General features: G+C 40.2%; 1 protein-coding gene across 1 annotated transcript in view; it reads right to left on the bottom strand.

Annotated features, from left to right (window-relative positions):
- The window catches only part of ACTN2 (actinin alpha 2), a 79,030-nt gene extending 66,692 nt beyond the window's left edge, over positions 1-12,338 (bottom strand). The window contains exon 1 of the mRNA XM_075924812.1: positions 11,919-12,338. Coding sequence (XP_075780927.1) covers positions 11,919-12,044 — 126 coding nt within the window. The 5' untranslated portion in view covers positions 12,045-12,338. The remainder of the gene's footprint in view (positions 1-11,918) is intronic.
- Between the last annotated feature and the right edge of the window lie 1,103 nt (positions 12,339-13,441).

The following is a 13,441-nucleotide window of genomic DNA, read 5'->3' as shown; positions in this document are numbered from 1 at the left end:
ACCTGCTTTGGAACATGGAAACACATGCCACAAGGCAAAGACAGAAGGTACAATCTTCAGACTACATGTCGTTTAGTTGTTTTAATAAATCTAGTAGCTTTCATAAACCCTGGTGACAGATACATAATACACTTTATGTGCAAATAAAGACATTAAACAGAATAGACAGGACCAAACTGATTCCTGACTTTACTCCACTGAGGTTAATCTACCTATAGATAGGATTGAAATTTGACAGATTTTCCACAGCCTGAATGAAGACCCATGAATCAGACAATCCCTCAAAGCTGCATCAGCATTTCTCTTTTCTTTGCTCTCACACCCTGCAGATTATTATCGGCGTTTTACAAACAGTAAATTCCTTGTAATCTCACATATAAATGTGAAAATTATTAGCTCTTCCAGCACCAGAAAGCTACACTGGGACCAAGATTTTCAAAGATGTTTGCCCGAATATGGAAGCTAAGGCTAGCCCTTATTTAAATATCTAAATAAGTGCCCCGATTTGCAGAACTGCTACACAGCCTGTAGTTCCTATTGACTTCAGTGGGAACTGCTGGGTCTGGGTGTTTAATACTTTTGAAAAAAACAGGGCACTTCTTTAGGCACCAAATCAGGAAAGCATCCCCATCCAGGACAGCACTTAGACACTTGCTTAACTATATACACGGGTGCTTGTCCTATGTAGGGACAGATGTAAGCAAACCTTTAGGAAGTGTTTTCCTAAAACACACACCCCACCAAACCACTGAGGGGCATTTACTGAATCAAGGACCATATTTTAAACACAGAGGTCATCTAATCATGTTAGAGTAATAGATTTTTTTTGGCTCATTTGATCCCATCCAACCTCGTATGCAATACAAGCCATCAAATTTCATTCTATTGCTTCTGTTATGAGAGAATTCATTCATGACAGGATTGTAACATGATTCAATAATGGGACTAAAAGATGGTTTGGTCCCATCTACAAAGACCAGACCCACAGAGAGTAAAATCTTTGGGACCGGTATTGTCCTTTTGTTCTGTGTGTATATAGCACCGATCATAATGGCGTGAAGAAGCATGACTGAGGCTTCTAGTCACTACAGTAATGTAAACAAAGAACAAGAACTACATAATCCCACAACAAGATCAAATTGCCTATGTAAACAGGCCCAAATCAAAGGGATTAGCAAGTGTGACTCCAAAAATAAAGCCAAAGATTTATCAGAGTTATGGAAAATATTGGCAGTATTTAACTACTTTTGAAATTTTGTAAAACTCTACTTCTCAAAGTATTTTTTTTATTTTTTAAAGCAAGTAAAATAGTATTATTTTCATTATTATCAATTATCATAGTAAAATGGGGCAACCAAGCAGATTTTGTTGTTAAATTTAAAGAGAGTTCTATATACTACGAAACTTAGCAATTTGAAGTATTTAAAAAGTTTGTTTTGTGGGAAAACTGCTTGAGTTGACCAACGGAAGGTGAATTATGCAGACTCCACCTTCTCCTTTCATGAAAAAATACTGAAGGCTGTTTCTTACCACAGATTCAAGATTTATCAACTTTGATCTCTCTTCATGTAATTACTACTGGGGGAATTCTACACCAAAAACTTAACAATTCTGCACATATTTTAAAATTCTGTAAAATCCTGAAGATTTTATTTCTCAAAATAACACAGTATAATCACACTGGCTTCAGTTTGTTTGGTAGTTTATTTAAACTAAAATAACAGCTGGAGAATGTGTGTGGGGCCCATTGGAAGAAATCCCCAAGCCCTTCTGCCTATTAGTAATGTATTTACGCCTATAAGGGCAGGGGACTGGGCTTGATGACCTCTCCAAGTTCCTTCCAGTTCTAGTGTTCTATGATTCAAGGTCTGATGCTTTATTTCTAGTAATCAGTCAATTTCTAGTTATGCAGCCATATGCTCAATGTTACATCTGAGGCAACTGATAAGAAATCACTGAGGGCTGAGAAATCAAACTCGTGGGGCTCGTCTACACTGGCCCCTTTTCCGTAAGGGGCATGTAAATTTCACCTATCGTCGTAGGGAAATCCGCGGGGGATTTAAATATCCCCCGCGGCATTTAAATAAACATGGCCGCCGCTTTTTTCCGGCTTTTAAAAAAGCCGGAAAAGAGCGTCTAGACTGGCCCCGATCCTCCGGAAAAAGCGACCTTTTCCGGAGGGTCTTATTCTTACTTCAAAGTAAGAATAAGAGCCTCCGGAAAAGGGCGCTTTTTCCGGAGGATCGGGGCCAGTCTAGACGCTCTTTTCCGGCTTTTTTAAAAGCCGGAAAAAAGCGGCGGCCATGTTTATTTAAATGCCGCGGGGGATATTTAAATCCCCGGGGGATATTTAAATCCCCCGCGGATTTCCCTACGACGATAGGTGAAATTTACATGCCCCTTACGGAAAAGGGGCCAGTGTAGACGTAGCCACAATGTATACTGGTTACTGACAAGGGGTTCATGGAGCACAATTTGATAGAAAAAATCTTTCAGTCCAAAAATTTAGACCAGTTCTAATCACTAAAGCACCATAAGTATTTATAAGGCTATACTGTCCTTCACCACCAATGTAAAGGAACCTTAAAACCCCTTTTACACCTGTTTTATACTGCTGGGGGAATAGCACAAGACAATGGGAACAATTTATTAAGCAGGAAGTTTGCTAAATTCTGCTCCTCCTGAGAAGACAGAGCCAGTCTCACACCTGCCTCCTCACAAACACCTCCAAGTCCTGCCCTTCCACACTGAGCATGCAGCAACAGCAAGCCAGAGGGGCAGAGTGTCTCTCTCTCTCATGCATGGCTGCCTCCCTTTCCCCTCCACTCCTGACAGTGATTAATATCTCTATCAGCTGCTCTGGACACCAGAACTAACCTGTCCACCCTGCCAGGGAAAGGTCTGTGATAGCCCTTGTGGCATTCCTTTGCTTCCTTGTTTGAAGTCATTTTTCTGTGAAGCTAGGAAATCTGTGGGAGACGTGAATTCTGTGCAAGCTCAGGGATGCAGAATTCCCCCAGGAATATGTCATAGGTATGGTAGCTGAAAAGGTTGGAAGAAAAATATCTGATAGAAAAGGAAGCATGCATTTGCATTATGGGGCAAGGGCAATGCCATCGAGTTGCTGGACAATTGTTTTTATCTTAAAAAAACCTAGATTTAATGTTTGGTCTTTCTAGCTTCAGGAGTTTTTCAGTTATGCGTGTGCAAAATTTTTGATCAAAACATGTGAAAGTACTAAGTATCTTTCAAATAACTTAGAAATGGCTCAACAGATTTTGTTCCAGCTTTCTAAAAAAACTAAAAACTTTTTAATTGGTTAAGACCAATCATAAAAAATTTCAGTTCAAAGGGAATTTGACACCATTAGGCCCAAATGAAAAGCAGCATTTTAAAGTAAGTTGGAACTTATTTTAACTGACAAACTATAACAGATAACAATACTTAACATTTAAACAACACTTTTAATACTCAAAGCATTTTATAAAGATTAATCATCAGTAGATCCCTCTAAGATCATTAAGTATTATATCCAACTGTGAGATGGTGAGACAGGTGTAGAGGTTATGTCTTATGTCTAAAGTCACAGAGGAAATCAGGACCAGAGTTGTGAAAGAAAATGGGTTTCAGGGACTCATTCTTCTTCTCCCATACATTTGGGTATGGGTGAACACTTCAAAAAAAATTGATCCATATCTAATCTCTCAGTGCTCATCCTCAAAGAAAACCTGCACAACACTCAAAAAGATGAGCCTGGAAGCTTAAATTTGTAACTTAGATAGACACTAAAAATCATGGTCTTAATAATGTTGGCTTTAGGTATTACAGCAATTTGTAACCCGCTCCTCTCCCCATTTTTGTCCCACGACTGCAGATGTGTTAACAGTCCACTTCACCCTGAATCGTGTCTTCTACAGTTTTAGCTACTTAGGCTAAACATTAAGTTCTGCCTTGTATTTATCTGAGACACTCCGAGTACCTTTCCCTGATCTGCAGAAATCTCTGTGTTGCTCCACAGTTTGTCTCTTTCACCAACAGAGAAAACAAAAGGAAAAACTATGTAGCACTTTAAAGAGTAACAAGATGATTTAATAGGTGATGAGCTTTCGTGGGCCATACCCACCTCCTCAGATCATATTCTGGAAGAGAATTGGCATGACCATATATACCAAAGGAATACAGTACAATGAAAAAAGTGAACACATTATTAAATTGACAAATCAGATTTAGTACAGAAGATGGGGTGAGGGAGGGAGGGAATAGCTATTTGAGTCAATGAATGGCTAATCAAGGGTGATAAGTGGGAAGCTATCTTTGTAATGGTTAAGTTAATTAGCATCTTTGTTAAGGCCCATTCATAAAGTGTCAAATTTAAGCATGAAATAAAGTTCTGAAGTTTCCCTCTGTAATCTGGTGTTAAAGTCTTTTTGAAGAAAGATGCATGTATAGTAAGGTCTGATGTCTGATTTGTGGGCATTCATTCTTTGGCAAAGTGTCTGAGAAGTCTGTCCAATATACATAGCAGAAGGACACTGTTGGCACATGATGGCATAAATTATATTTCTGGATGAACAGGAATATGTGTTCTTGATCATATAACTGACATGGTTAGGTCCAGTGATGGTGTCACCAGAGTAAATATGTGGACAAAGTTGGCAATAGGGTTTGTTGCAAGGGAAAGTTCCAGGGTTGGTATTTGTGTGGTATGTCCTGTGGTTGTTGGGACAGGGAGGAAGTCAGTCTGGCCCACAAAAGCTCATCACCTATTAAACCATCTCGATAGTCTTTAAAGTGCTACATAGTTTTTCCTTTTGTTTTTGCAAGATCAGACTAACACAGCTACCTCTCTATTACTAACCAACAGAGAAGTTAGTCCAATAAAAGATGTTGTCCTACCCACCTTGTCTCTCATTATATGCCTACATTTCTTTGTTAATCTCCTCAGGTTGTGTGGATTTCTATCAAAGATAACACATGGGAAAGGAGTACCTGGAGAGCCATGTGCCCCTCCAGATTTGCTGCTTGGCTTTCACTGAGCATACTCTCACAGACTGAGCAAGCTGAAGCCAGCTGCCCTCCCTCTCCCCCACACCCCACCTACTATCAGCATGCACAGCTGGTCTCTGGTTTCTAGTCTCCCTTCAAGCTGTTAAGTATCAGTCCTTAGTCTCAGCCTCCCTCCCTCCCTTTTTTGTTTCAATTCTCTCTTTTCATTTCATTCTCCTTCCCTTTCCTCTGCTTGATTGAATCAATCTCTCTCTCTCCTGTTTCAACAGCTCCAGCAATAGAGGGAAATCACCTCTGACAGCAACTGAATCTCTGGTGCTGCACAGTAGGGCTATTAAATTTAGATTAATTAACTAATCCAATAGTCGATGGATTTCCATCAACTATTTGATTAGTTGATAAGGGAGCCTCTGCCTTTGAACTGCCGGGCTCTTGCTACAGTTCAAAAGCAGAAGTCACGCAGGGAGCTTGTGCAGGGGACTGACCCCACGCTCCCTGTGGCACATGTCAAAAGGAAGCCCTGTTCATCAAGGCAAATCCATAAAAGTCAGTTAAGTCGCACAAGTGTAACTAGAAGGATAATTTGGTCCAAGTGACTACTCTTTCCTAAGTCTTCTAAACCTATATTTCTAAAATGCATCATTTTCTTATTTTCTAGTATGATTGAGGTTCTAAGGCTTTACATGCCAAATTTATGCATCAGAAAAGGAGGTGATAGAGCTAAATACATGTCAGACTAAAAATTAACCTGTGTATTGCCAAAGATTGGATATTTAGTATGACACAAATCATTTTTCCCTGACAAGCCTGTTCTAATCTGGTAGTCCTCTCACATAGATACCTCTCAATGAAATCAAAGGGAATTCTGCATGCAAAGGAAGTATAGAAATTAGCCTAAATAAATATTTTGAGATTTATTCTTGTTTATATTAAGGCCCCTTGACACTACTCTAGCAGTGTAAAAAAGCCTTAGGATTAAGACAGAAATTAAATTTACACCCATCTTAAAAGACCTCTTCATACTGCCAGTGTAAGTAAAGTTAAAGCTCTCTGAGCTGGCTATGTCTATTGTAACTAATGCCAGAAATCTCCTTCAAGTACACTATTAATTTACGTTACAATGACAGATAATCATAGCTGAAGTCCTGCAATGGATAAGTATGAGACATATAGGATTATGAAATACACATTGCCACAGCCTGTAAATTCCCTTGCATTACAAATATCCTAAGAGTGAATTGCACCTGTCCACAACCTTCAGATCTTTTCTTTATCCCAAAGGCTTAAGATGTCCTTTAATAACAAACAAGAATGTTTTATGTCAAGGTTTAAAAAAATCCATAGCAATAAATCATTTTATGACAAAAGTCATCTAAAAATAACATTTATGTATCAGACATCTTACTGTTCGTTACTTAGGCAACGTTTCCTATTCAAAATAATCAAGAACTATATCAGCCTAGATAGTCACTAGATCAGGAACACAAAGATTTCTAGGTGGGCCACAGTTACCACCTACCACCCAATTCTATAAGAACAGATTAGGGGTTATAACTCATGGGGCAGGCTAATATAATAAAAATGCCAATACATTAAGTATCAATAATGGCTTATTACCCCATAAACTATTATAATTCTGTAAACAACTGGATAAGAATATCCAACAAAACAGTTTGTCTTCTTACCAAAATGTAACAAGTCAGGTTATACATGTCTTGTTCATAAATTCAGAAAAGACCAGCATTTCTCCTATTAATACACAATATGAAAGAGTATCAGTGTGACCAAAGCAGTGTATATTACGGTCATTCCCTTTTTGTACTTTCCTAACTTTTCCAATACAGTCATCCTCTGAGATGAAGTAATCTATTCTTGGTCTCTGGTCAAAGATAATTTGGGGATTTGTTTCTTTTTAAGTTGGAGCAAAATCCCTACTGACACATTCTTTATAGTAGGAATGAGGGGGAAAAAAGAATATCTTCTCAAGTCTCTGCTTATCTGAGGAAGAGAGTTTTGCCCACAAAGGCTCATGATACTATATTGTATGTTTAGTCTTAAAATATAGTCTTTAAGGCAGGGGTGGGGAACCTTTTGTTGGGTCAGCGACCGCCCACCCACAGAAAAATCAGTCAGGGGCGCACACAAGTGAGAAGCAAAAAATAAAAAACAAAACCTCACTCATATGGCTCCTGACCGAGGAAGACACTCCCCCTATTCCCCTCTCACACCAGAACCTAGGGGGAGTCCAATCTAATAGATTTTGTGTGCTTCAGCCTTGCGGTGAGGTAGTGGGAGGGAGGGGGAGAGGAGGGAGCTGGAGCACCTGTATGGGCCCCCCAATGCTAAGAGTAGAGCATGAGTCTCGGGGCCAGATCCAGCAAGCCAGGGGCTATAAATTGAATACGATTAATGAACGTGAAATAGCATTAGAATGCTCTTTGTGGGAAAACCACAGCTCAAGCAATGTAATGCTTTTCATGTTGTCCCCAGTGCACATGCTGATACTCAGGCTTTTCACCCAAGTCTCAGTCTGAGAATTCTCCAAAAGCCTTGACAAATGACTCCAGAATCTCAAGACATTTGGTAAAGTCCCAGCCATTGGTGTCACAGATGCCAGTTGTAAACAGGACAAAGAATTTTGAGCATGCTGCAAAGAATATAGGACTTTCTATACAGTTTTTGCTTGGAAATGGCAGAAATGGGAAGGGAAAACTCAGGCTTTTAAGTTTTCCATTGATAGCAAGTATGGCCCTCATTTCATATCCAGATCAGCTTGGCAGTAACTGAAAGATATTGTCCTCCTTTGGCTAATCAGTGGTCCAATACAAACTGTGCTTGATGGTTTCCGTTTAGGTTCAAATGGACAAGGGTCTACATCCACACGACTCGTAGAAAATTTTTTAAATAATCAAGCAAGCAACATGCATAATGAAAATGGCAATTCACTGTGTTTTTATTAAGCAGTAAATTTCCAAACTACTAATTGACCACGTTCACTTTCTTCTAAAAATGAAAATATAACACACAAACTGAGCCATATGTATTGAAAGCATCTCTACACAGGGCATAACAAAGACATATTAATAATCTTTGTGTAATCCTGCATTCAAACCTTTGTTTGAATTTAAAACCCCACAATCCACCATTGGAGGTTTTGTACCATTAGCGTGTAGTATTTTGTACTGCCCACTGCTGCATTTCAATGGTGTATTTTCACACAGGCTGAACTATACAACAACTGAAACATTTAATTTGCAGTTCATGTTCACAACAGATACAGCAAAGCTACCATTCAGCTTCCTTTTGTACAATGGATATCGTATTTAGTGAGATTTCTCCAACAAAGAATTCCACAGCAAGAGCCTGAATTATTGCAGATCAGAGTACCCTATGAGCCATGGTTATAATTAGCATTATATCCATTGTAATCCTATGGACGTCATCATGTGGTACCAGCATCTGTTGACAGATCTCATACCATGCATATCAGTGAAATGGCAAGTCTGGAGAGGGCAGCCCACAATAGAAACAATGGCATTTATTTTTGTCCTCTTCCAAGATTGTCTCATAGAACATATATGCTGCCAACTGCTAGGGTTGCGCTGATATCACTATTGTTATATTTGAATAAAGCTCTGTACCCGTGGATATAGACCCTTCTCCTGGTAAATGTGGGAATGGGAAATTTAATTTCCGTAACTTATTTTAACTCCATGAAAAAAAACCGATTCTGGCACCCTTAGATAATATCAGATCCATCAGGCCACCTATTGATATTATTAATTCAGGAGGAAAATATACTCTCCAAGACAAGGAATAAGAATGCCATCTCTTAGCTGAATTTAAATGTATACATCACTTGGAAATTTGTATTAAATGCACATGGCAGACCAAGCCACAAAGCCATGATGTAGCTAGTCTTATTAACGTGCTCTGAATTGCTAATTTTCTGCTAATTGTTAAACTGGAGGAAAAATCAAATTGGTATAGAACAAGGAATAGAAATGTGAAGTCCATTGATGACTCACGTATCTTTTCCCTTCCTACGCTGCTCCACAGTGACAAATATTAAAAACGTGCAAAAGAACAGATGCTAACAAAAATAAAACCAAATTCTCTGAATATGTGGTTTTCACCCTAGAAAAATTCTTCTGGAGCATCCAAGACTTATTCAATGGCTACACTATTTAAAAAAGCCCTCCATGCTTTGTCTTCTTTTACCACAGCATTCTGTGCATCTGCCACTCTGCCAAGAATAGAGATGGGATCTGTTTTATCCTGGCGGCTGCAGTCTGTGAATTCACTATTTTCAAGGAAAGTAAATCTAGCTCAGGGATTCTCAAACTTCACTGCACCATGATGCCCCTTATGACACTAAAGTTATCACATGACCCCGAGAGGGATGAGGGTCAGAGCCTGAGCCCTGTTGCCCCGTGTGTGAGGAAAAGAGGCCACTGGCCAAGTCTTGCAACCTCGGGTTGGAGAAGAAGGAGTTGCAACCCAAATCTTCATTGCCCTGGAGCGGAGTTGGAGATCTGGCTTCAACCCTAGGTCCCAGCAAGTCTAATGCCGATCTTGGTGATCCCATTAAAATGGAGTCCCAACCCACTCTGGGGTCCCAACCCACAGTGTGAGAACTGCTGACCTAGCTGATGCTACTTAGAAGTCCAAAACTGTTGTGCAAAACTCGTATTATGTAATTTCATTTTTTGCTGCATAGAAAACTGAATTAGGCCCTTAGAGGAACTATACCAAGGTGGGCAGTAAGCAGCCTGCAAGATGATCGCACTTCACCAGGGTTAGCCCCTGGTGGGCCACTAGATGTTTTATTTACCTAAGCATCCACAGGTACAGCTGCTTGCAGCTCCCATTGGCTCCAGTTCACTGTTCCCGGCCAATGGGAGCTGCGGGAACCAGCGCAGGCTGGGCCACCCCTTTTCCTCAGCTCCCATTGACTGGGAATGGCAATCCGCAGCCAACAGGAGCTGTGAATGTACGTACCTGCAGATATTCAGGTGAATAAAGTGTCTGGTGACCCATGAGGAGCTAACACTGGCAAATCTCATCGGTCCTGTGAGCTGCCTATTGCCTACACCTGAATTACACATACAGGCTGTGTCCAGACTCCATGCCTCCTTCGACGGAGGCATGTAGATTAGCCACATCGGAAGAGGGAAATGAAGCCGCGATTAAAATAATCGCGGCTTCATTTAAATTTAAATGGCTGCCCCGATCTGCCGATCAGCTGTTTGTCGGCAGATCGGGAGAGTCTGGACGCGATGCCCCGACAAAGAAGCCTTTCTTCATCGACACAGGTAAACCTGGTTTCACGAGGCTTACCTGTGTCGATGAAGAAAGGCTTCTTTGTCGGGGCATCGCGTCCAGACTCTCCCGATCTGCCGACAAACAGCTGATCGGCAGATCGGGGCAGCCATTTAAATTTAAATGAAGCCGCGATTATTTTAATCGCGGCTTCATTTCCCTCTTCCGATGTGGCTAATCTACATGCCTCCGTCGAAGGAGGCATGGAGTCTGGACACAGCCACAGTACCATACTTTACAAAATGAACAATTTCAATTTTCTAATACTGAAAAGCCTACTTTGCTTCAATAGGCACACAGTGCATCAAAATCACTTGCTCTCCAGGTAAAAGAATGTCTAACTGAAATAAATCTCAGTGATGACTGGTGTAGTTTTATGACTGTTCAGAAGATACAACTAAGTGCGCTTACACCCAGAGAGAGGTTATATAGAGAGGGTAAGTGTTCTACAAGTTGAATTCTGCCTTCAGACACATATATGCAATTTCCATTGAAATTTTCCAGGGTAACTCTTCACACATAGCAAAGGAAAGAATTTGGCCTAATTGCCTGATGGATACTGCATATTTCACTTCTGCAATTAGCAGATGACCTCATAACTCAAGATCTTACTGCTCTGAATTGCAGCAATATCCATTAATTTAGGAAATAATAGAAATATTTCATGTGATCATCCCTTTCTCATGGGCTGCTTATGCCACTGCTTGCTTTTACATGTTTCAATGAAGCCACATTAGTGAAGATCTAGTGCAGTACCAAAATTATTAACCAAGTTGCTAGTAAGATTATGAATGCAGCCTGTACTCAGAAACAGAGCAGTAGCAGCCTCATAACTGTTTTTCAAAATTCAGAAGCTAGATGCATTTCCTCCACAGCGGGATGCTCAAGTAGTCTACAGTTATCTCTAAAAGTTGGCAGAATGACAGCTGGGTACCTTTTAGTCTCGGATTCAGTAAATAAAGAGATCTTTTAAACCTCAGCTTGAACATTTCACAAGACCATATTTTCTTAACTAGTTTGTTCCACTGGATCTAAGTTCCAATAGCAGTCAACTCAGAGGACCAAAATTTAAAAAGTGGTCTCAGTTTGTTCCTGGAAATATTTGGTTGCACATGCATTGCTTCTCATTTATACTTCCAATTACCTTCTTTTCACAGGCCATAATGTGCACACACATTTTCAGAGGCCACTTTTGGAAAATATGACCTAAAAAGTGATTTTAGGAATGGCTAAAATCTCTGCCAAGAGTCAACATGAGCATGAAAAATATTGAACCAATATTGTGTCAACAGAGTTATCAAAAAACTTCCGGGATGTTCTTTTTATTCCTAAACAGCCTCCATTTATACATCAGAATCCTAAAAGTGAAAGCGAAGAAGTACTTTATAAGCTATACATAACAGCATAGCTAAAAATGTTTCTATAGTGAGATTAAAACTGATAATAGATTCCTTTGCAAAAATTATAGTGGTTGAATTCACTAGTACACATGCATTTATAACAACAAGATAAAGTGTTATATTAGGGGGGTGATTATTATTCTACACAGACACACATCCACAGACAGACAGTTTATTTTCTTTCCTGACCTTCCTTTGCTGTTTCTCCCATGCCGGGTCCAGGAGCAAGTCCCTATCCCATTCGTCCTCTTGGATCATATACTCATCATCTTCATAATCATAGCTGTACTGCATACTTGTTTCTATCTGGTTCATATTGATCAAGGACCAGAATCAACTTTACACTTGCTGTGGCTTTTATTACTACTTAAAAAAACCCTTTTTTCTTTTATTCAGACAGTGGTATTTTTCTTTGTTTCCTTCTTTTTTTTCTTTTTTCAAGGTAAGAGAGTGTTAATATTGATGAGTCTTGCTGGCAGGACAGGTTGAAGCTGTCAGGATACAAGTCTGAACTTAACGGTGATGAGCTTCGCTCCCCTCCCTCTCTTCTGCTGCTGCAGGTCCCTGTGGCTGAGTCTCCAGAGAAGCCCCGGCTCCAGCTCACGGCTGTTGCTTATTATCCCCACTGTGTCACATGGCTCAGCAGCCAGAAACATCCCCCACCTTTCTCAGTCTCTCATTTGCAAGTAAAGCAAGGCAGATCGTCAGCCTGATCAGCAGAAACTGAATGATCTGCTGGTATATAAAAGACTATGCAATTTTGCATTTGCTATTAACTGTTATTAAGCCATTACAAAAATACATGTAGGTATGCGCTATGCACAGGAACAATGATTTATCTACAGGAGGGAAGTCTAATCAAGAAAATTCACCTCTTTATGCATTCTCTCTTTAGTAGCTCTGAATACTTTTTGTGGTGTGCATTACTGTCTTTTTATTTTAACAGCATGAAGAAAGTGTTGAAGTTAAATTTCCACATTCAGTGCATGTATCTCTAGTTTGGAGAAGGAGGGCTACAATATATAAACAGTTTATAAACTAAAAAACAGAATCAAAATGGCTATATACACATTCTGACATATAACACACCACTTACAGTTGGTCCAAAGTTTCAAGGCCCTTGACTCACTTCTCACTTTTCCCGTTTTGAAAAGGTTCTCATGAGCCATTACAGAAAAGCATTTATCAAGAGAAAACAAATTACTAAATAGATCAAGACTTGAATATAAACCAGAGAAATTAAACGTCAGATCTAGCAAAGCACTGAGTACTCTAAACTCTCACTGAAATCAAGGGGAGGCAAATGTAGTACTGTGTGGGATCTGGCCCCCTCATTAGAATGAGACCATTATAAATTAAGGACATTAAGGACTAGTTGATTAGTAGACAATCCAATAAGCAAATGCTTATCTGACAGTCGAGTCGAATAGTCGATTCCCCCTCCCCCTTGCTGCCTCTATCAGATAGAAGCAGCAAAGGGGGGGGGGGAAGGGGCACTTCACAGCGGCAGTGCCACATGGAGCCCTTACCGAGCTCTATGCAGCGCTTCCCCTTTGAAATACCACCACCGCATGGAGCCCGGAGTCAGAGGGGACTCCCCAGCTGATCCCAGATTCCAGCACAGCATTTCAAACCATGCAGAGCCCGGGGTCAGCTGGGAAGTCCCCAGCTAATCCCAGGTTCTGAGCAAATGCTACATGGAACCTGGGGTC

The sequence above is a fragment of the Pelodiscus sinensis genome, chromosome 3 (genome assembly GCF_049634645.1).
Source record: "Pelodiscus sinensis isolate JC-2024 chromosome 3, ASM4963464v1, whole genome shotgun sequence".
NCBI classification, from domain to species: Eukaryota; Metazoa; Chordata; order Testudines; family Trionychidae; genus Pelodiscus; species Pelodiscus sinensis.
Note: the sequence above shows the minus strand (reverse complement) of the source record. Positions and strands in the feature narration are given on the sequence as shown.